This window comes from Nerophis lumbriciformis, linkage group LG33 (genome assembly GCF_033978685.3).
Source record: "Nerophis lumbriciformis linkage group LG33, RoL_Nlum_v2.1, whole genome shotgun sequence".
In the NCBI taxonomy this organism is placed as follows: Eukaryota; Metazoa; Chordata; class Actinopteri; order Syngnathiformes; family Syngnathidae; genus Nerophis; species Nerophis lumbriciformis.
Window position 1 is genome coordinate 14592151 of NC_084580.2, and position 25114 is coordinate 14617264.

Sequence of the window (25114 nt, forward strand, 5' to 3'; positions counted from 1 at the left end):
TCAGCCTGAGTGTGTGCATAAAGTTAAAGTTAAAGTACCAATGATTGTCACACACACACTTAGGGGTGTAACGGTACACAAAAATTTCGGTTCGGTACGTACCTCGGTTTAGAGGTCACAGGTCCGGTTAATTTCCGGTACAGAAAGAAAACAACAAAATATACATTTTTGGGTTATTTATTTACCAAATTTGCAAAATCTTCCACCAAAAATATTTTTCTTAGTGGAGTATTTGATGTGAAGTAATCAGAACCTTGGATAGGTCAATAATTCATAATAACATTGATTTTGATTCAATATTATGTTTTGAGCAATGACAGTTTGAAAAAAAAAAACTGCTTTGTTTTATTAGTCAACATTGCAACTTTTTCTAAATTACATTTAACCTTTAAGCTTTTTTATTTCACTTTAGTTATGTTATTGTTTATTTTAAAGGGGAACATTATCACAATTTCAGAAGGGTTAAAACCATTAAAAATCAGTTCCCAGTGGCTTATTTTATTTTTCAAAGTTTTTTTCAAAATTTTACCCATCACGCAATATCCCTAAAAAAAGCTTCAAAGTGCCTGATTTTAACCATCGTTTTATACACCCGTCCATTTTCCTGTGACGTCACATAGTGAAGCCAGCACAAACAAACATGGCGCATAGAACAGCAAGCTATAGCAGATTCAGACTCGGATTTCAGCGGCTTAAGCGATTCAACAGATTACGCATGTATTGAAACGGATGGTTGTAGTGTGGAGGCAGGTAGCGAAAACGAAATTGAAGAAGAAACTGAAGCTATTGAGCCATATCGGTTTGAACCGTATGCAAGCGAAACCGACGAAAACGACACGACAGCCAGCGACACGGGAGAAAGCGAGGACGAATTCGGCGATCGCCTTCTAACCAACGATTGGTATGTGTTTGTTTGGCATTAAAGGAAACTAACAACTATGAACTAGGTTTACAGCATATGAAATACATTTGGCAACAGCATGCACTTAGAGAGTGCAGACAGCCCAATTTTCATCAATTAATATATTCTGTAGACATACCCTCATGTCAGCAGGCCAGGGAAGCTAGGGTCGATATTCTTCTCTTGATCATCTTCGGTGGCATAAGGGACGGTGTGAGCCAAGACATCCAGGGGGCTTAGCTCGCTCGTCTGCGGGAACAAACTGCCGCCATTGCTTGCCGTGCTACCGAGGTCCTTTGTCCCTGAATTACTCACACACTCCGGCAGATTCAATGGGGGTCTGGCGGCAGATTTCTTTGACTTTATCGTTGGAAATGCATCTGCTTTGAGAGTCGCAGGACATCCCCACATTCTTGCAATCTCTGTCGTAGCATAGCTTTCGTCGGTAAAGTGTGCGAAACAAACGTCCAATTTCTTGCCACTTTCGCATCTTTGGGCCACTGGTGCAACTTGAATCCGTCTCTGTTCGTGTTGTTACACCCTCCGACAACACACCGACGAGGCATGATGTCTCCAAGGTACGGAAAACAGTCGAAAAAACGGAAAATAACAGAGCTGATTTGAGTAGGTGTTTGTAATGTGTTTGAGAAAATGGCGGTTTGCTTCCCGATGTGACGTCACAACGAGCGAATAATAGAAAGGCGTTTAATTTGCCAAAATTCACCCATTTAGAGTTCGGAAATCGGTTAAAAAAATATATGGTCTTTTTTCTGCAACATCAAGGTATATATTGACGCTTACATAGGTCTGGTGATAATGTTCCCCTTTAAAGAAAACAATGGAGAGTTCAGAATCATCTCAAATTGACGTAAGAATGCATTATTAAATTATGTAAGGATGATTGTGCTAAATAAGTGTTTGATTGATCCTGAATGGGGGGTTCACGTATTGTAATGTGATCATTTAAAATTGAATGTATAAATTGGCATTATTACGAATTCTAACAAGTATAAATATGTAAGGTGAAAAGATTACTCGGATGTATGTAGCAGAAGTCTGTGCATTACATTTGCATAAGCTGAGAATGTCTTTTTTTCCCCCCCCCTGCCAACGTCTACAATGTTAATGACTTTTAAAGATGAATTACATGTCAGGATGTTTTACCCGTATTAAACTGTTATGCGGTACCTTAATGGTGGGTAAATGCAAAAAAGGAATGTGATATTGTAGGCAGAATATGGAGGACTTTGCACAAAGATCAATTTCACTTACGGTACTTTTCAGGGGGAGCTGATGGAGTATGTTTAGGATTCTTTTTGACAGAAAAAGACTTGTAACAAATGTTGCTATAAAGAAGAATACTGCTGATGAAGACTGTGAATGGGGGCCTGTTTTGCAATGGATAGCCTGTGTACCTTTCAATACGGTACCAATTCCCGGTACCTGGGAATTGATACTAATACTCAACTGTATACATTTGCAGTACTTTTGAGTGTGTTTCATATGATAGTAAATGTTAATTGTTTGATAATAAAATCTCATATTTAAAATGTAACATTTAGCAAGAGTTGACAATGTTAACCGTGCTGTCCAGTTGTCACAACAACAAGAAGTTCTTACACTTCTGAGTCTCAATTGCAAACATTATATGGTAGGTTTTGCATTTAGAAGGTTTTATGTCTTAAAAAATATCCATTTCTAAATTAAGAAAATGATTCTGCTTTTACATAGTAGGTTTTGAACTGGGTTATTTTGAGTCTTTCAATTTTTTTCCTATTACAACCAATGTGTCCAATACTTGCAGTACATATGTACCAAGTCAGACCTACACTGTTCCAATGTCAATTTCTCTGATGATGCAATTGTTGATGACTGAATTATGAAAATAGTATATATCTGTATCATGGACCCCGACTTAAGCAAGTTGAAAAACTTATTCGGGTGTTACCATTTAGTGGTCAATTGTACGGAATATGTACTTCACTGTGCAACCTACTAATAAAAGTTTCAATCAATCAATCAAAAGTCAAAGGGCCAAAATACCATTGGAAGTGTCACACACAGCAATACGTAGTATGACCCAGCTTTAGTAATAATAATGATAAAAAAATGTTAAGGCCTCTGGGAATCATAAACTCAACTAAGAAAAAATTTGATTCCGGAGCCATAAAGACCTACTTTTATCCTGAGACTATTTATTTCTTCTACTTTACTTTAACTTTGATTTTTCCTTCATTCACACTAATGGTTGAGTGGTAGGAAGCCTGCAATCTCTTTTGGGCCATACAATCTACATTACTGTTGTTACTGTCATCTTGGGACTATTACTGTTGCTGATAGGACTGTGACTTATTGTCTCTCGTCCCCAGCCTCTAAAACCCTCTGTCCTGTTTTCTCTGCCTAGCTACCCTCTGTCACTCTACTCTGTCTCTCTATCGCAACCTAATTGGTTGAGACAGTAGACTACCCCACAGAACCTAGGTTCTGTCCGAGGTTTCTTCCCTAAGAGGAGTTTTTCTTTCCCTCCGTCGCAAAGTGCTTACTCATGTGGGGTTCAGTTGGTTCCCTTTAATACGAGGAGCGTAGTCCTAGAGATCTGCTCTGAGTGTATATAAAAAATGAAGTTGAACATTGAATTGACTTCAAGTCACCCATTTATCCACTTACCTCCTTGGAGGGGACTCTGGATCCCTTCCTCCGTGACCACCAGCTTTCCACCATGGCTATGAGACAGGAGAGCACCACGCCGGCCGCCAGGACGCAGAAGACGCCGGCAAAACTATGGATGTCCAGAGCACTGCTGTGTTGCCGTGACTGGGCCGAACTGTACAGGTCACAGGGGCTGTCCCTTGGCCACCACTTGAGTTTGAGTATATCCATGTCACCGTTCTGCTGAAGCTCCAAGATTCTAAGTGTCCAGACAAACACAAAGGGAAGGCAAATAGAGCAAAGAATAATAACTTCGACAGCCATAAGTACAGTAGGTAAGAATGACATGCAAAACCTCTTTGGTCAGTTTGTGAAAAGTCAAAGGTAGTCCTTTAAAGGGGAACACATATGGTTTGTGGTTTTGTTATGCATTCTAATTCGTAAAAATTTGGCAATTACGAGGTGTCTAACAATGTAGCCAATCAGAGTACACTATAATGCCCATAAAAGCCCTCTGAAAAAACATCCCAAAACACTCCATTAAATCTTGTGACCTGAATATTAGCAAATTATTATTGTTATTTTAAGCGCTAACGCAAGCAAACTATTTTTAGCATATTTGACATACTGAGCTGCTGTTGCTGCATCGCCTTTTAGTTGGTGAAAGCTATTTCTAGATTATAAATCATGCCTTTCACTTGGATAGTAGGAGACTGTGGCCATAAACCGAGAAGTTGGTTTACTTTGACATCCATTTTGTTGCCGGATTATGATTAATTCTTCATCTAAACGAGAAAATATAAACATCCCATCAGTCGGCATCCCAGTGAGAACAGACATTGTACAGTAAGTGATCGTATTACTATGTTTGTAGTTTTTGTATCTTTTTTAGCACTAATAATGCATAGTGTTTCACTAAAGTTTGGATCTGTTTAGCACACAGCTTCTAAAATTTTTAGCTCATCCTCCTTACATTCAGGCTCAAAAACATAAGGTTTTGGATCATAATTTGTCCCAACGTAGTCTTTGTTGCCTCCCATGAAGTCAGCCATGAGTTGTGGTGTTGTTGTTGAGAGGAAAAAACCAACATTGTGATGTGTCTGTGAAATTAATATGTCACAGTATGCCTAAAATGAGCAAAATACACCCGATAATGGCTTTTTTACCGATATTACGATATTGTCCAACTCTTAATTACCGATTCCGATATCAACCGATACCGATATATACAGTCGTGGAATTAACACATTATTATGCCTAATTTTGTTGTGATGCCCCGCTGGATGCATTAAACGATGTAACAAGGTTTTCCAAAATAAATCGACTCAAGTTATGGAAAAAAAATGCCAACATGGCACTGCCATATTTATTATTGAAGTCACAAAGTGCATAATTTTTTTTAACGTGCCTCAAAATAGCAGCTTGGAATTTGGGACATGCTCTCCCTGAGAGAGCATGAGTAGGTTGAGGTGGGCGGAGTTGGGGGGGGGGGTATTGGGGGGTGTATATTGTAGCGTCTCGGAATAGTTAGTGCTACAAGGGGTTCTGGGTATTTGCTCTGTTGTGTTTATGTTGTGTTACGGTGCGGATGTTCTCCCGAAATGTGTTTGTCATTCTTGTTTGGTGTGGGTTCACAGTGTGGCGCATATTTGTAACAGTGTTAAAGTTGTTTATACGGCCACCCTCAGTGTGACCTGTATGGCTGTTGACCACGTATGCCTTGCATTCACTTGTGTGTGTGAAAAGCCGTATATATTATGTGATTGGGCCGGCACGCAAAGGCAGTGCCTTTAAGGTTTATTGGAGCTCTGTACTTCTCCCTACATCCGTGTACACAGCGGCGTTTTAAAAAGTCATACATTTTACTTTATGAAACCGATACCAATAATTTTGAAACCGATACCGATAATTTCCGATATTACATTTTAAAGCATTTAAAGCAGGACATCTCTAATAAATATGACATGTTTTTATGAATGGGCCGGTTACTACATTACATATACACTTACAGCATGTATATGAAACGATGACGGAGGCTTTTGGATATTTTTAGAGTGCTTCATAGATGCAACACAGTGAAGCTAATTAGCTCCATTGTTAGCTGACTTTTGTTAACGTTTCCTTAGGAGTTAGAATGCATGAAAAAAACAATATTTATTGTGAATGAAAACATTCCACATAAGTGCAGTTCTCCTTTATAGGGGAGCTATGATGAAACGCGTCTTGTCCGACATGATGAACGTTGTGGCAACGTTGGATACTCGTGTCAATTCATAATGTTCATGCATTTTGGCCTGAGCTTGCACGCAGTTTTTGGATGCCTCTGTTCACAGGGCTTTCAGACTGGCTATATCGTGACGTCACCGTGAGGTGGATGTTCTTTTTTGGGCTGACTTGATGGTTTTTAGGCAACTCAGACATCACTTTCCTTTTCTTGTCAAGAAGTTGTGCAACCCACCAGTTACTTAAATGATCCCAAGAAATTCTGGAAAGTCATAAAAACGTCTTATGAAACTTCAAACCACAAATAATGTGCCAGCTTGTATCGTGAAATACTCGGGTAATCTAATTGATGAATGAGCCATACTTAATGGTTTTAATGACTATGTTATTTCTTCTGGTTACTTATTTGACTCCTTATCTCCACATTCAAAAACAGCCGAATGTTCGGAAGGTTTGCATTTTCACCATCCCTTCACACTTTCATAGCTAATACATTTAGTTTCACTCCTCTTGACGTGTTTGAGGTCAAGGGAGCCTTAAAGGCCTACTGAAACCCACTACTACCGACCACGCAGTCTGATAGTTTATATATCAATGATGAAATCTTAACATTGCAACACATGCCAATACGGCCGAGTTAGCTTACTAAAGTGCAATTTTTAATTTCGCGCAAGATACCCTGCTGAAAACGTCTCGGTATGATGACGTCTGCGCGTGACGTCACGGATTGTAGAGAACATTTTGGGACAGCATGGTGGCCAGCTATTAAGTCGTCTGTTTTCATCGCAAAATTCCACAGTATTCTGGACATCTGTGTTGATGAATCTTTTGCAATTTGTTCAATGAACAATGGAGACAGCAAAGAAGAAAGCTGTAGGTGGGAAGCGGTGTATTGCGGCAGGTGTTGTGCCGGATAACGCACCCCCGCCGTAGAATGCACCCCTTGACTGTTGTGCCGGATAACACAACCGGTGTTTCATTGTTTACATTCCCGGAAGATGACAGTCAAGCTATACCATTGGCCTGTGGAGAACTGGGACAACAGAGACTCTTACCAGGAGGACTTTGAGTTGGATACGCAGACGCGGTACTGTGAGTACGCAGCTTCCAAACATTTGATCGCTTGCCCGTACGTGCGTGCCGCTATGTGCATGTCACGTATGTAACTTTGGGGAAATATATGTGCTGTATGAACTTTGGGGAGGTGAACGGTACTTTGGGCTGTGGGATTGAGTGTGTTGTGCAGGTGTTTGAGTTGTATTGGCGGGTTATATGGACGGGAGGGGGGAGGTGTTTGTTATGCGGGATTAATTTGTGGCATATTAAATATAAGACTGGTTGTGTTGTGGCTAATAGAGTATATACTGTATATGTCTTGTGTTTATTTACTGTTTTAGTCATTCCCAGCTGAATATCAGGTCCCACCCGCCTCTCACAGCATCTTCCCTATCTGAATCGCTCCCACTGCCCTCTAGTCCTTCACTCTCACTTTCCTCATCCACAAATCTTTCATCCTCGCTCAAATTAATGGGGAAATCGTCGCTTTCTTGGTCCGAAGCGCTCTCACTGCTGGTGGCCATGATTGTAAACAATGTGCAGATGTGAGGAGCTCCACAACCTGTGACGTCACGCTACTCGTCTGCTACTTCCGGTACAGGCAAGGCTTTTTTATCAGCGACCAAAAGTTGCAAACTTTATCGTCGATGTTCTCTACTAAATCCTTTCAGCAAAAATATGGCAATATCGCGAAATGATCAAGTATGACACATATAATGGACCTGCTATCCCCGTTTAAATAAGAAAATTGTATTTCAGTAGGCCTTTAAAACAAGTGGATTCTGGCAAACCTGCAGGTCGTGACAAACCTGAGCTTTTCTTTTTAAAGTCAGCCGTTGATTTTATTGCAGAACCTCTTACTCATATTTTTAATCTTTCCTTGCCCAGTAATGAGATTCCTAACATGTGGAAATCAGCTTGTGTTTTACCTTTGTTGAAAGGAGGTGTCAATCTGTATAGTCCCATCTCCAAGCTACGAGTCCTAGTTAAAGTTCTTGAAAAGCTTTTATTGAACAACTACAATAATTAAAAGTGTGTACTTCAGGGTTCCATATTAGGTCTGTTGTTGTTTTCCATCTATGATAATGTGTCAGATGCTGAGTTCCATATTGATGAAGATGACGTGGTAATCTATTGTTCATCCCCTGCTGTAGCGCAAACCTTTGAGCTCCTGCAGTCTGCTTTTGATGTTGTTCAGTCCCAGTTGACTCAGCTGAGACTAGTGCTAAATGCACCACGTGTTATTTTCAAATGGCAAACGATTGCCCTTGAGAACCCCACAAATATCAACTGCTCATTGTCATGAACCGTGGTCTGGATCATATTTTTGTATTTTCTGTTAGTTTTTGGACTCCTTTAGTTCCTGTTTGTGACATCTCTGAGTTTGGTTTAGTTGCCATGGCTGCTTATTGTTTTCACCTGCCTCTGGTGTTCGGGACGCTCACCTGTTTCTAATCAGAGGCATTATTTTAGCCTGCCTTTGCCAGTCAGTCGGCCTGGCGTCATTGTTTGCTTCACGCAACCTACTAGTAAGTCTTGTTTGTTTCATGCCACAGTTTCGTGAGTGTTCCATGCCATAGTTTATGCTTCATGCTCTCGTCACGTACGTTTAAATGATAAAATAAATGGGTAAATGGGTTGTACTTGTATAGCGCTTTTCTACCTTCAAGGTACTCAAAGCGCTTTGACACTACTTCCACATTTACCCATTCACACACACATTCACACACTGATGGAGGGAGCTGCCATGCAAGGCGCTAACCAGCACCCATCAGGAGCAAGGGTGAAGTGTCTTGCTCAGGACACAACGGACATGACGAGGTTGGTACTAGGTGGGGATTGAACCAGGGACCCTCGGGTCGCGCACGGCCACTCTTCCACTGCGCCACGCCGTCCCTTGTCTTCTAGTCCATGCTAAGTGGTAGCTTAGTTTCGAGTGCGATCAGCACATTATTCCTTTTGCTTGTTTTCTGTTTTTTGGTACTTCGCGTTATTTTCAAGATTAAATCCTGTGCGGAGTCGTCCGTTTGCATCCCGGGAGACCGAACCGCGCAGTAAGCTGCAACCCTGCCGTGACACTCATAGGTTTGAACTCAAAATGGTCATTTAAACATTTAAGTACTTAGGGATTGTTATTGATAAGAACTTGTCTTTTAAATCACACATAGAAAAAAATTGTGTCTCAATTTAAGATTTTTTTAATTTATTTTTTTACTATAGAAACAAGTACCGTATAATTCGGACTATAAGTCGCAGTTTTTTTCATAGTTTGGCCGGGCTCCAGTGCGATATATATATGTTTTTTTCCTTCTTTATTATGCATTTTCGGCAGGTGCGACTTATACTCCGGTGCGACTTATACTCCGAAAAATACGGTACTGCTTTCCCTACAAGTTAGGAAACACTTTATTCTGACCACTTTTACGCCTATGCTAAATTATGGAGGCTTGCATTTTATGAATGCACCTGACACTTATTTGGAAAAAAAAACTGGATACTGTATATCACTTATGTTTTATTACTGGTTGTGGCAACCTTGTCCACCATTGCACTTTTTTATAACAAAGCAAACTGTCTATCCTTGTCAGTCTTCAGATTTCCTTGATGGATGGTATTAAAATCACTTCTAGGTCTGGTTCCCGCTTATTTGTGTTCTTCTATGACTCCAGTAGCTACAGTTTAAGGTCAGAGGACATCCTTGGCGTGTTGGTTCCTACAGCCACCTTAAGTCTGGGGAAACAAAGCCTTCAAATTTGCTGCTCCATGGTCATGGAATTAATTACAAAAGGATCTGAGGCTACCTGAAGTGATCACTTTGGGGTAATTTCAGGCCATTTTAAAGGATCGAAAAGCGGATTCTTTTGGGCTCTGTACTTGTTTTTAAATTGTTTTTATTGAAACATTGTAATTTTTACCTATTGCCTGTTTTTATGTTCATGTTGTATACAATTTGTACTTTTAACTATAGTGTGGGACTGCTCCTATTTGTTGTTGTTGTTGTATTTATTTAGGAAACCTGTTTTTGCTGCCCTCTTGGAAAAGAGATTTTAATCTTAATGAGTTGTTTTTGTACCTGGTTCAATAAAGGAAAATAAAAATGTTATTAAGACAAGCTCTCGGCCAGAGGCTTCAGGCTATGCGATAACACACACAAAAAAAGTAAGATAAAAATGTTCATATAAATCTTGGTATGTGCATAATAACACCAGCGTGGCATAAATGCTGATGAAAGCAGCCCTCTATATAGTCTGAATCGTTAACCTAATGTTGTGAGCGGATGAATATATATTTTGTCTGGAAAACAAATAGTGGTGATGCATTCAAGATTAATATTTAAACATTGACACTTTAGTAGAGGGTGGGCCGCGGTTTCATTTGCAATCTGGGAAAGCCACCAGAACCGAACATTTTACAGACAGACTCAAACAATGGGTTATAAAGTGACTGTGAGGCAAAATTTGAATATACACCATGCATCAGTCCATTTTTCTGTTATTCTGTTCATAGCTTATATGGACAGAATTTCTAGGCGCAGTCAGGGATCCGTTTTGGTGACTGCAGGATTAGGTCTCTGCTTTTTGCAGATGATGTGGCCCTGATGGCTTCATCTGACCAGGATCTTCAGCTCTCACTTGATCGGTTCGTAGCCGAATGTGAAGCGACTGGGATGAGAATAAGCACCTCCATTGTTCTCGCCCGGAAAAGGGTGGAGCGCCATCTCCGGGTTGGGGAGGAGATCTTGCCCCAAGTGGAGGAGTTCAAGTACCTCTGAGTCTTGTTCACGAGTGAGGGAAGAGTGGATCGTGAGATCGACAGACGGATCGGTGTGACGTCTTCAGTAATGCGGACACTGTATCGATCCGTTGTGGAAGGAGCTGAGCCGTAAGGCAAAGCTCTCAATTTACCGGTCGATCTACGTTCTCATCCTCACCTACGGTCATGAGCTTTGGGTTACGACCGAAAGGACAAGATCACGGGTACAAGCGGCCGGGATTAGTTTCTTCCGCCGGGTGGCGGGGCTTTCCCTTAGAGATAGGGTGAGAAGCTCTGTCATCCGAGAGGAGATCAAAGTAAAGCCACTGCTCCTCCACATCGAGAGGAGACAGATGAGGTGGTTCGGGCATCTGGTCAGGATACCAACCGAATGCCTCCCAGGGAGGTGTTTCGGGCACATCCTACCGGTAGGAGGCCACGGGGAAGACCCAGGACACGTTGGGAAGACTATGTCTCCCGGCTGGCCTGGGAACGCCTCGGGATCCCCCGGCAGGAGCTGGACGAAGTGGCTGGGGAGAGGGAAGTCTGGGCTTCCCTGCTAAGGCTGCTGCCCCCACCACCTGACCTCAGATAAGCGGAAGAAGATGGATGGATGGATGCATTGTCCCTCTCGGGATCGCAGAAGGTGCTGGAGCCTATCCCAGCAGTACTCAGGCGAAAGGAGGGGTACACCCTGGACAAGTCGCCACCTCATCACAGATAACATATCCAAAACCACAAGGAAGTGCTTTTAAATATTAAAATCAACATAAAAACACAGAAGCATGAAAAACAATCAGACCCATGACAGCAGAGGCCTCTGTATTTGCTGTAACGTCTCTCGTCCACACGGGGGCAGTGTTGCTGCGTTGCAGCCCTCCCCTTTAGCCTAGCAAAGCATATTGTGCTGTCAAGCTCATTGTGGCTAACATTAATATGTCTTGCAGCACAGCGAGAGTACACCGCCACAATGTCATTATGCAGCCCAGCTTTAGTCCAGCGATTGATGGCTTCAGAGAGGATACGGCTCAGAGGTTGATGGGGTCCCTCTGTTAGCCTTCAGCTTACGATTTAAGTGGGTCGTTCCTTTTGGATTGTGAAGCAGACGTGCACACACAGACACACACACACATATAGATATGTATGTGTATATAGGTATATGTATATATATGCTCTCAATAGGTGATCTATAGTGGAGGCGATAGAAGCTTGAGAACAAACTGTTTGTGCAATACAACGACAGTAGCAGCTACAAAGAACACAGATGACAGGCAAAATAATGCTCAATGAGTACTCATTATACACAAAGCCACCCTAGGGTCAGAAGGAGAGTCACAAAGTTAACTGGTCGCAACCCACACATATTGTATGACCGCCGCGACAGATGCTGCAGATTATCAGTGGAATTTCCCACGAGCGAAACTCTTGCGCACATTTCAGTGACAGCCTGCTGACATCAATCACAAGGCGCATCCCTCATCTTTACAAGACAGACACAAAATGGCCAGGCATCAAGAGATGCAAATGAGCCCCGCAGACAGTTTACATAATTAATTTCACCCCACAATAGCTGGAGAAACATGGCCCATTTGAATAGGAATCGGTTAAACAGGCTTAGCACGCGTTGCATTATAATCGTGTCGCCCTTGTTAGGGGATATTCTCTTATTAACTCCCTGTGCCCATGTGACCGAGGGGTTATTCAACATGCATGCTTTGATTATAAATGGTGGGACACGGATACAAAAAGATAGACAGAACAGTTCATTGACACCCATGGCCCGAGCATACTGTATAAGGAAATGTTTGGAATCTGATCTGACCCGAATGGGGGTCTTACTTTGATACAGGGCAGTGCATTTCCATTTCCAGAGGACTTAAAGGGGAACTGCACTAGAACACACATCTTTCTCCTTTTTGTGCGTACTAAATAGTGAAAAACTGCTTGCAAGAGGTGGCAAACAATGGGTAAATGACGCTTCAGTGAGTATTTGGCACACTCACTATATGTATAGACCAGTGTTTTTCAGATACAGTCTGGTGTGCCGTGCGAGATTATGTAATTTCACCTATTTGGGGTAAAAATATTTTTTGCAAACAAGTAATTATAGTCTGCAAATATTTGCCGTTGTTGAATGTCGATGCTCTCGAGAGCTTGGCAGTGTAACAATGTTATACTCTTCCATATCAGTAGGTGACAGCCAGTAGCTAAATTGCTTTGTAGATGTCGGAACATGGTATGTCGTGATCCCAATATGCAGACCACAGTAGGAGGCAGTATGTAGGTGAAAAGGTATCTAATGCTAAAACCAAAAATAAACAAAAGTTGAGTGCCCCTAAGAAAAGGCATTGAAGCAACAAAAACAGAACGCTGGACAACAGCAAAGACTTGCTGTCATGTCTGTGTGATCATGTTTTGTTTTAGTCATGTTCGGTTTTACCATAGCAACCATTAGTTTCACCTGGTTCACATCCTCATGTCACGCACCTGTCTCACATTTTCACATTTGGAGTCACGCACCTGCTGTCACTAATCATGTCACTATTATTTAAGCTTTCGGTTGCCAGGCTGTCTTTTTGGCGACATCACTCTCTACACACCCTTGTTGATGATCCATGCTGCTCTTTTTCATGTCCTTTTCTCGTTCCAAGTAAGTTCTCTTTATTCAGGCCATAGTTTGCAAGTTTTGTTTCATGTTCATAGTTCTGCCTTCGTGCTAGTGTTTTATTTTCATAGCCACGTATTGTACCTCCGCTGTGAGCGCCTTTTGTTTGCTTCCTTTTTTGTAGTCTGTTAGTGTTTAAAATAAAAGATGTCACTACCTTCACGCCATGTCCGGTCCAAGTTCACTTGCATCTCGGGAAAACAACCACTCCATAGTCCACGTTCTGACACTTACAGCGCGTTGAGCAAAGACGGAGTCCACAATGTATATCCGAACATGACATGACAATCGACAATGCCCCCACAAAGAAAAAAAAACCAACTGAAATATGCTTGATTGCTAAAACAAAGTAGACGCGGGAAATACCGCTCAATGACGCCAGAGCTTGATTGCAGATAACGGCCAAAATAAATCAACTCAAGTTATGGAAAAAAAAATGCCAAAATGGCACTGCCATATTTATTATTGAAGTCACAAAGTGCATTATTTTTTTTTAACATGCCTCAAAACAGCAGCTTAGAATTTGGGACATGCTCTCCCTGAGAGAGTCTGAGGAGATTGAGGTGGGCGGGGTTGGGGGGGGGGCGTGGTTGAGTTGGGGGGAAGGGGCAAGGGGGTAGTGGGGGTGTATATTGTAGCGTCCCGGAAGAGTTAGTGCTGCAAGGGGTTCTGGGTATTTGTTCTGTTGTGTTTATAATGTGTTACGGTGCAGGTGTTCTCCTGAAATGTGCTTGTCATTCTTGTTTGGTGTGGGTTCACAGTGTGGCGCACATTTCTAACAGTGTTAAAGTTGTTTATACGGCCACCCTCAGTGTGACCTGTATGGCTGTTGACCAAGTATGCTTGCATTCACTTGTGTGTGTGTGAAAAGCCGTATATATTATATGATTGGACCGGTACGCAAAGGCAGTGCCTTTAAGGTTTATTGGCGCTCTCTACTCCTCCCTACGTCCGTGTACACAGCGGCGTTTTAAAAAGTCATATATTCAACTTCACTTATTCAAGACCCAGGACACGTTGGGAAGACTATGTCTCCCGGCTGGCCTGGGAACGCCTCGGGATCCCCCGGGAGGAGCTGGATGAATTGGCTGGGGAGAGGGAAGTCTGGGCTTCCCTGCTTAGGCTGCTGCCCCCGCGACCCGACCTCGTATAAGCGGAAGAAGATGGATGGATGGATATATTCAACTTTTTGAAACCAATACTGACAATTTCCGATATTACATTTTAAAGCATTTATCGGCCGATAATATCGGCAGTCCGATCCCTAATTGCAAGTGTTGGAGAAAATCCCCCCAAAAAGTGCAATAGCTTGAGAAAAAAAACTGGAAACACATTTTTCAAACCCGCAAAGCCAACTTTAGCAGAACATATCTTCACAGGATGGATAAGTCCTACTAAAGAGCAATCCTATTAAGTTTAATAAAAGGTCAGCAAGTAAATTATACGGAATTAAGCCTCATTAGGACTTGTTTGGGCAACTTGACAGTCTTACGTGCCTCTAAAGTGATGTCCGCTGGGCTTTTTAGGTGACACTTAAAAGTTCCAATAAAAGGTGGCTTTCTCGGTCTCCATCTCCATTAAAGGTCACCCAAGAAATATACAAGTGCATCATCGTGCCAAGAATTTTTTTACTGTTGACATTGAAAGAAAAATAGACGGCAAATGGAAAACAAGAGTAGCATTATTTGTCAATAAAAAAGAGGGGATTTAATATCAGTTGGCTGGGTATAAAGAATAATATATGTCTGTAAGCTAGTGATTTGTGTTCCATTTCAGGATGAAAGCCTATACTTAATAATAAATGCAATCTGCAGTTTTTTAAAATAACCATGAAAAAAGGCCACAAAACAACAAAGAATAACTAAAAAGGCTTCCCCATAATCACACAAATCACAAAGAAAAAAACCCCTCTGGTCTTTTATTAGAAGCTGATGGATAGCGGAGAGAGACGATGCGTTATGACAAAGCCGCAGTTAACTTTGAGGAGTTAGGAAAGAGCATTTGCAATTCAGGACGGAGTGCTTTCGCTCTACTCTTTATTAGGATGTCGTCTGCCCGTGGAGCTCGTCGTCTATCATTTGACACTAATTGTCCTATAAGACATATGCAAAAAGCTGATTCCCCAATTGGTCTGTGAATAAACATGCATCAGATGTGAATTGTGGAAGTGGGGTCCACAAAACGGAACGTTTGCTACATTTGAAGACAAGGTGTGGCAGCCTTTCAAAATAACATATTTTTCGAATGAAAAATTATAACAAGAGCACAAGGAGCTCGATTATGTTACCGTTTTTTTTTTTTTAAGGGGGGACCAATGATGTATATATTATCACACTAACTATAGTATGCTTAAGTCAGTTGCTTTAGTTATTAGCTATTGTGCTCAAGTTAGACTTTTCTGATCTATGCAAGGACAAAACTTCTTGTCTGAGGGGTGGCCTCAGCCACAGATGTTATCTTTGTTTTAGCCCGCTAACAGCCAAGGACTTCAAGGACCTCAACGAAGATAAGATGACAGCACCCAGACGAAGCACAGACTTCAAGGACCTCAACGAAGATAAGATGACAACACGCAGACAAAGCGGGGTCAAGGCGAAATCACAAGGCCCCCAGCACATTCCGTCACGTATTGTGCGTCCTGGAACTGCTTTGCATAACATATGTGACCACTCCTTTTAGAGGCGGCCTTAGTGTTGGTGACTGTGGAACTCCTGGATAAGCGTAGGGCGAGACTATGACTAAGGATAGAGATGCTCACCATAGGTACAGTCTAAGAGGAAACAACAAATTATATTTTCCTAAATTTAGAACAACTTTAAAATCAATGTGCATTTCAGTGCGTGGAGTCAGTCTGTGGAACAATTTAGGGGACGAGTTAAAAACCTGTTCTAACATCATTTAATTTAAAAGACTGTTTAAAAAATAAGTACTGAAGAAGTACAAGGAGGAAAGAGAGTGAGGCCCTCAGCACAGAGCGATGAGAGAGAGGTGTATGGTCAGAGAGTGTTTGGGCCTGTGTGTGTGTGTGTGTGTGTTTTGTCTCGTCTTGTCTTGTCTCATAGTAACAGTGGTACTATTGTATTGTTAGTGTACAGGAGCTTTTCTTGTTTTTGTTTGTATAGTATTGTTCTTGTATTATATTGTTTATGTTAAATGTGGAATGAGTGAGAGGGGTTGGGATATTATAAGCATCTGCTTCATCCAACCCCTTTTCAAACCTTGCATAAATGTCCCTGCCAAAATGTAAAAAAAAAAAAAAGTGTGTTGTTGTACTGTGTAGGTTTGAAATAAATAATTCAATCAAAAGTGTGCAGCTCCATGCCTTCTCCTCATGAGCTAAATTGACCTCTGTCTCTGCATGATTCCTTGCTTCTTGTCTGATGAATAGATGTCATCAGTGTTTGAACCTGACAGGGACACATGATGATTTTAATCAATATTTAAAACTCTTCCCTGTGGTCTGGAATAGATCATATGTATTGGATATGCTTTGGTGAAAATGTTGCACAAATTTTGCTCCCCGGTCCTTTTTATAACCAGTTTTTAAAATATATCTGCAAGAAATTAGATTCTGGAGGCGTTCCCAGATTGCAAATGAAACCACGCCCCACCCTCTCCAAAAGTATCATGGTTTATCTGTTGAAAATGTACACTGTTTGGATATATATCTTGAAGTCGTCACTAGTATTTTTTTCCCAGTCAAAAATAAACTTCATAAACATTATATTGCCAAAAGTATTTGGCCACCTGCCTTGACTCACATATGAACTTGAAGTGCCATCCCATTCCTAACCAATAGGGTTCAATATGATGTCGGTCCACCTTTTGCAGCTATTACAGCCTCAACTCTTCTGGGAAGGCTGTCCACAAGGTTGCGGAGTGTGTTTATAGGAATTCTCGACCATTCTTCCAAAAGCGCACACACTGATGTTGGTCGAGAAGGCCTGGTTCTCAGTCTCCGTTCTAATTCACCCCAAATGTGTTCTATCGGGTTCAGGTCAAGACTCTGTGCAGGCCAGTCAAGTCCATCCACACCAGACTCTGTCATCCATGTCTTTATGGACTTTGTTTTGTGCACTGGTGCACAGTCATGTTGGAGGAGGAAGGGGCCCGCTCCAAACTGTTCCCACAAGGTTGGGGGCATGGAATTGTCCAAAATGTTTCTGTAACCTGGAGCATTCAAAGTTCCTTTCACTGGAACTAAAGAGGCCAAGCCCAACTCCTGAAAAACACCAACTTTCAAACTCGGCACAATGCAGCCAAGTGATTAGGACACCTGATTCTGATCATTTGAATGAGTGGCCAAATACTTTTAGTGTAGATTCACCCGGGCACAACATTAGGTACACCTGCACGCTGCCGATCGATTGAGACTCTGCTTAAAAACAGCTGCTTTTAGCAGAATTTATGTCACTGCATGTCGCACATCGGTGTTATTATGCACATGCCTTGATTAGAAGAAAATATTACTTTATTGTGCTTTTTTTTGTGTTTCCTGTTAGCTATCAAGTAGATGGATATCAAGTAGCATGTGAAGCCGACTGCCAAATTGCTATCATTAGCTAAAAAACAAACAAAGTTAATAGTCGTAGTGTAACGGCGGGGTCACATTTTACTGCGTGGATCGGTCTCCCAAGATGCAGACGGAACTCCGGAGGCAAAGTGCAGGTAAAAAAATGATAGGAAATGCAGTAAATGCAGATAAACAAAACAAGCGTGCCGATAGCACGGGGAAGCAAAGCTAAGGAAAAGGTTAGCGCGAAAGATTAGCATACAAACAGGCATAGGAATCAAAAAGTAGACGTCGTAACTGTTGCGCAGTGCAAACAAGAAAGCCAGAGCCATAAGTAGCTCTCTGATTAGTGCCCGGCAGCAGGTGAGCGTCCCGGACACTAATCCGAGGCAGGTGAAACTAGTCAGCACCCATGGTAACCAAAAAAACACAAACTCAAGGGTGCTGAAAACAGAACTGAGGGAGTCAAAACCAAATAACACATGATCCGGGGCAACGGATCATAACACGTAGTAGCTAAAGCCGTAAGAGGGCGAGATATTTTGCTTACAACATTTTGAAAAGTTAATCAAGTAAATGTTGCAAACAGCCCCTTTCATGCTTCATTTATTGTAAGTGGTTTTTTTAGCACCACAATGAACTATTGCTATATCATCTCATAGCAAAAAATATATGTTTTGATAGATGAAATTAGGGATGTTCGATAATATCGGCCGATAAACGTAATATCGGAAATTATCGGTTTCAAAATCATCGGTATCCGTTTCAAAAAGTAAAATGTATGACTTTTTAAACCGCCGCTGTGTACACGGACGTAGGGAGAAGTACAGAGCGCCAATTACCCTTAAAGGCACTGCCTTTATGTGCCGCAATCACATACCATCTGCAGCTTTTCACACACACAAGTGAATGCAAGTCACACTGAGGGTGGCCGTATAAACAACTTTAACACTGTTACAAATATGCGCCACACTGTGAACCCACACCAAACAAGAATGACCAACACATTTCGGGAGGACATCCGCACCGTAACACAACATAAACACAACAGAACAAATACCCAGAACCCCTTGCAGCACTAACTCTTCCGGGACGCTACAATATACAGCCCTGCCCGCCTCCCCCGCCTTTTCTCCCCAATTCGGAGGTCTCAAGGCTCAAGGTTGGCAAGTATGCTCTAGTATACTCTGGACTGAAGCTGTGTGCCTTCATTATTTTTGTAGCTGTTGTTTTGAGGCATGTTTAAAAAAAATAAATAATAATGCACTTTGTGAAAGACAAAGTATAGTATTTCCCATAGTTGTAGTGGGTATCAGGATTATCTCAGGGAGAGCATGTCCCAAATTCCAAGCTGCTGTTTTGAGGCATGTTAAAAAAAAAATAATGCACTTTGTGACTTCAATAATAAATATGGCAGTGCCATGTTGGCACTTTTTTCCATAACTGGAGTTGAAGTTGTTCTCTTATTTTGGAAAACCTTGTTTTTGATTGATTGATTGAAACTGGTATTAGTAGATTGCACAGTACAGTACATATTCCGTACAATTGACCACTAAATGGTAACACCCGAATAAGGTTTTCAACTTGTTTAAGTCGAGGTCCATGGTAAAGTTACATTGTTTAATGCATCCAGCGGGGCATCACAACAAAATTAGGCATAATAATGTGTTAATTCCACGACTGTATATATCGGTATCGGTTGATATCGGAATCGGTAATTAAGAGTTGGACAACATCGGAATATCGGCAAAAAAGCCATTATCGGACATCCCTAGATGAAATTATTCCTATGTAAAACGGCCCCTAAATGTTTTTTGTACCTTGTTTTCATTTTTGGTTGTTTAAAAGACTGTAATATGTTAAGTTTACATCTTAGGTATAATAACACTTGAATCTATTTGCGAAAAATAAAAGATGGCAATTATTGACGAACCGCTGTTCTTCTTTTATGGGGTGCCCGTGGCTGGTAGTGGGAATAAAGGGCCACTGCGTGCAGGCTGACAAAAACATGGCTTGAGTCAAAGGTTTCCCTGCAGTATGCCATCTGTTTGGATCACTAACTTGGCTGGTGCAGGCTCACTGAAATATGCCTTAGCTCCCAAAAATACACTGTTATACAATAGAAATGGGAATGTACACACAAACAGAAGGCACGCAGAAATGCACCCTGTGCTTAGCTCTTTAGTATTGTGTTTTTTTTTTAGTTTTGGCCTCGTGAAAAAATCAACTTGGATTTTAAGTGTAAGCGTGAAGGAAAAGAGGAAGAGACGTGCTCAGATGGATGGTTTAATCCGAACTTCTTAGTGTTCGGTCTCAGTTTTTTTAGATTTTGAATAAGGAGTACATGTGTCATATTGCTTATTTCAGCAAGACAATGCCAAGCCACGTGTTACATCAACCTGGCTTCATAGTAAACGAGTGCGGGTACTAGACTGGCCTGCCTGTAGTCCAGACCTGTCTCCCATTGAAAATGTGTGGCGCATTATGATGCCTAAAATACCACAACGGAGACCCCCGGACTGTTGAACAACTTAAGCTGTGTCTCTTCAGTTCCTAAATGTTTACTGAGTGTTGTTAAAAAGAAAGGCCATGTAACACAGTGGTGAACATGCCCTTTCCCAACTACTTTGGCACGTGTTGCAGCCATGAAATTCTAAGTTAATTATTATTTGCAAAAAAAAAAAATGTTTATGAGTTTGAACATCAAATATCTTGTCTTTGTAGTGCATTCAACTGAATATGGGTTGAAAATGATTTGCAAATCATTGTATTCCGTTTATATTTATATCTAACACAATTTCCCAACTCATATGGAAACGGGGTTTGTACTTGTCATTTCTGTGTGATCATGTTTTGTTTTGGTTATGTTCAGGTTTGATTTTTGGACTCTTTGTGCACTCTTGTTTGTTTTGTCACCATAGCGACCATTAGTTTTCACCTGTCCTCATGTCACGCACCTGATTCATTTGAACTCACACACCTGTCACTAATCATGCCACTTATTTAAACCTGTCTTTTTCTGTTGATCGTCCTAATGACATTATACTACCTCTGCTACCCATGAGATTCCTGTTTACTATAGTTCATGCTTCATGCCATACCACAGTAAGTGTTTTTGTTTCATGTTCATAGTTAATTGCCTTTGTGCTAGCCTTTTGTTTCATTAGTCAAGTTTGTTCTCCGCCATTGTGCACGCCTTTTGTTTGCTTCCTTTTTTTGTAGTTTGTTAGTGTTTAAATAAACATGTCCTTACCTTCACGCCTTGCCCGCGCCAACTTTCCTTTGCATTCCGGGAAAACACAACACCCTAAGGTCCACGTATTGACAATACTGTATTTCTCGGACTATACGCCACTAAGTTATTCCTACGCTTTGAACCCTTATACAATGGATTTTTCTTCGCTAATGTTTTCCAATGTTACAAAAATGTGTAGAATAAGAATAAAAAAAAAAAATTTCTGTCAACAAAGATTTGCATCAGCCTTTGATAGTAGGCTAATTTGGCTAATATAGACACTTACATCATGCGTTGCCTTCATTTTAACACTTATATAAGGCTATCGAGCGTCATGAGTTGTAGTGTTTTAGTTCTTGTCTCGCGCTCTTATTTTGGTGGCTTTTTCTCTTTTATTGGTATTTTCCTGTAGCAGTTTCATGTCTTCCTTTGAGCGATATTTCCCGCATCTACTTAGTTTTTAATCCTTCTTCGTAGGGACATTGTCGATTGTCATGTCATGTTCGGATGCTCATTGTGGACGCCGTCTTTGCTCCACAGTAAGTCTTTGCTGTCGTCCAGCATTCTGTTTTTGTTGACTTAGCCAGTTCAGTTTTAGTTTCGTTCTGCATCGCCTTCCCTAAGCTTCAATGCCTTTTCTTAGGGGCACTCACCTTTTGTTTATTTTTGGTTTAAGCATTAGATACCCTTTTACCTGCACACTGCCTCCCGCTGTTTCCGACATCTACAAAGCAATTAGCTACCGGCTGCCACCTACTGATATGGAAGAGTATTACACGGTTACTCTGCCGAGCTGTTTTCATCCTTCTTTGTGGGGACATTGTTGATTGTCGTGTCATGTTCGGATGCACATTGTGGACGCCGTCTTTGCTCCACAGTAAGTCTTTGCTGTCGTCCAGCATTCTGTTTTTGTTGACTTTGTAGCCAGTTCAGCTTTAGTTTCCTTCTGCATAGCCTTCCCAAAGCTTCAATGCCTTTTCTTAGGGGCACTCACCTTTTGTTTATTTTTGGTTTAAGCATTAGATACCCCTTTTACCTGCACACTGCCTCCCGCTGTTTCCGACATCTACAAAGCAATTAGCTACCGGCTGCCACCTACTGATATGGAAGAGTATTACACGGTTACTCTGCCGAGCTCTAGACAGCACCGACACTCAACAACACCTCATTTGCAGACTATAATTACTGGTTGGCAAAAAATATTTTTTAACCCAAATAGGTGAAATTAGATAATCTCCCACGGCACACCAGACTGTATCTCACGGCATTAAGGTATGTGAATAAACATTTACCAAATCTTTCTGTGTAAATAATTAATTTCACAACATATATACAGTATCTGTGGCTTATAGTCCGGTGGGGCTAATATGTGGAAAATACTTATTTTTTCTCAAATTTAGGAGGTGCGGGTATTATACCGATGCGCTCTATAGTCCAGAAAACAAACAGTGTTGTGAAGGTAGTGTGTTGGTGTTGTGTATGGTATCACTTTCCTCTAGGATCGCCGACTTTGACTGGCGAGATCAATCATGACTTTCAAACCCCTACTGGCGGTCAAGGCAAACGCAGGAAAAGTGCGTGCCGTGGTGGGGGCAAATGTGTGTCAGCGTGCTCAGCGCTTTGGGTGCCCTTTTTCTCGCCGCTCTATCTGCAGTGGCTGCGGGCGCACAGAATGGATGTTACTATGGCAACCCCAGGGTAGCAGCCGTGGTGGTGGGGTTATCGCACATTATTAGTTGATGTGAGGGGAAAAAAAAAAATTGGGTGGTGATTTGGATAGAGGGTCGAGGGGGGGAAAAGGTTATAACCAAAAGAATTGTGAGAGGAGGAAGGCAATAACGGTCAAGTGGTGTTCAGGATATCAATGTTTTTGGAATGTATGAATGTGTTATCATCATGGTCTGGGGTTGATATATTCAAGTAAGGATGGGCACCTTTTAATTTTTAAACCAATACAGTAGCAATTTCCATCCATCCATCCAGCCATCTATTTTCTACCGCTTGTCCTTATTCACTGAATTTTCCAGTGCCTTGGAATCGATATTGGTACTCAACCAAATACAAACCCTGTTTCCATATGAGTTGGGAAATTGTGTTAGATATAAATATAAACGGAATACAATGATTTGCAAATCATTTTCAACCCATATTCAGTTGAATATGCTACAAAGACAACATATTTGATGTTAAAACTGATGAACATTTTTTTTTTTTTTGCAAATAATCATTAACTTCAGAATTTGATGCCAGCAACACGTGACAAAGAAGTTGGGAAAGGTGGCAATAAATACTGATAGAGTTGAGGAATGCTTATCAAACACTTATTTGGAACATCCCACAGGTGAACAGGCAAATTGGGAACAGGTGGGTGCCATGACTGGGTATAAAAATAGATTCCATGAAATGGAATTCATTCACAAACAAGGACGGGGCGAGGGTCACCACTTTGTCAACAAATGCGTGAGCAAATTGTTGAACAGTTTAAGAAAAACCTTTCTCAACCAGCTAGGGATTTCACCATCTACGGTCCGTAATATCATCAAAGGGTTCAGAGAATCTGGAGAAATCACTGCACGTAAGCAGCTAAGCCTGTGACCTTCGATCCCTCAGCTGTACTGCATCAACAAGCAACATCAGTGTGTAAAGGATATCACCACATGGGCTCAGGAAGACTTCAGAAACCCACGATCAGTAAATACAGTTGGCCGCTACATCTGTTAGTGCAAGTTAAAACTCTCCTATACAAGGCGAAAACCGTATATCAACAACACCCAGGAACGCCGTCGGCTTAGCTGTGCCTGAGCTCATCTAAGATGGACTGATACAAAGTGGAAAAGTGTTCTGTGGTCTGACGAGTCCACATTTCAAATTGTTTTTGGAAACTGTGGACGTCGTGTCCTCCGGACCAAAGAGGAAAAGAACCATCCGGATTGTTATAGGCGCAAAGTTGAAAAGCCAGCATCTGTGATGGTATGTGGCGCATTATGATGCCTAAAATACCACAACGGAGACCCCCGGGCTGTTGAACAACTTAAGCTGTACATCAAGCAAGAATGGGAAAGAGTTCCACCTGGGAAGCTTAAAAATGGTGTCTCCTCAGTTCCCAAACGTTTACTGAGTGTTGTTAAAAGGAAAGGCCATGTAACACAGTGGTGAACATGCCCTTTCCCAACTACTTTGGCACGTGTTGCAGCCATGAAATTCTAAGTTAATTATTATTTTCAAAAAAAAAAAAAAAGTTTATGAGTTTGAACATCAAATATCTTGTCTTTGTAGTGCATACAATTGAATATGGGTTGAAAAGGATTGGTAAATCATTGTATTCCGTTTATATTTACATCCAACACAATTTCCTAACTCATATGGAAACGGGGTTTGTACATTTTTGGTACAATAAACACCAATCTGAATGATAATTGTGCTGTCCTGTTGTTATATCTTGTTGCCTTACATTTCTGAGTCTCATTTGCAAGTACGCATTCATTTCAGTTTGTCCTCGGTGTGTTGGCGTAGTCGAGAAGTAGTCTTTGCCATTAAGTTGAATATCAGTTTTGTCCTTTTTAAGCTCTAAAAAGTGTTTAATGAGTGTATAAAGTGTATTGATTTTTTTATTGTATTAGCTGTTTGATAGCAATGAGCATCTTAGTGGTAGTTTTGATTAACCAAATATGGAGTAAACCTTGTTACATTGTTTAATGCAGTTTTTTTCAACCTATATTGAGCCAAGGCACATTTTTTTCATTGAAAAAATCCGAAGGCACACCACCAGCAGAAATCATTAAAAAACTAAACTCAGTTGACAGTAAAAAGTCGTTGTCGCAATTGTTGGATATGACTTTAAACCATAACCAATATAGCTCTTGTCTCAAAGTAGGTGTTCTGTCACCACCTGTCACATCACACCATGACTTATTTTGAGTTTTTTGGTGTTTTCCTGTGTGTAGTGTTTTAGTTCTTGTCTTGCGCTCCTATTTTGGTGGCTTTTCCTGTTTTGTTGGTGTTTTCCTGTAGCAGTTTCATGTCTTCCTTAAACGCTATTCCCCGCATCTGCTTTGTTTTAACAATCAAGAATATTTAAGTTGTTGCTATTCTTCTTTGTGGGGACATTGTTGATTGTCA

At 41.2% G+C, this 25114-nt stretch overlaps 1 protein-coding gene across 3 annotated transcripts in view; it reads right to left on the reverse strand.

Annotated features, from left to right (window-relative positions):
* grid2 (glutamate receptor, ionotropic, delta 2) overlaps positions 1-25114 on the reverse strand; it is a 1282048-nt gene that overhangs the window by 30706 nt on the left and 1226228 nt on the right. For all 3 annotated transcript variants that reach the window (XM_061928893.1, XM_061928894.1, XM_061928896.1), the window contains exon 15: positions 3569-3809. In XM_061928893.1, the coding sequence (XP_061784877.1) occupies positions 3569-3809 (241 nt within the window). The remainder of the gene's footprint in view (positions 1-3568; positions 3810-25114) is intronic.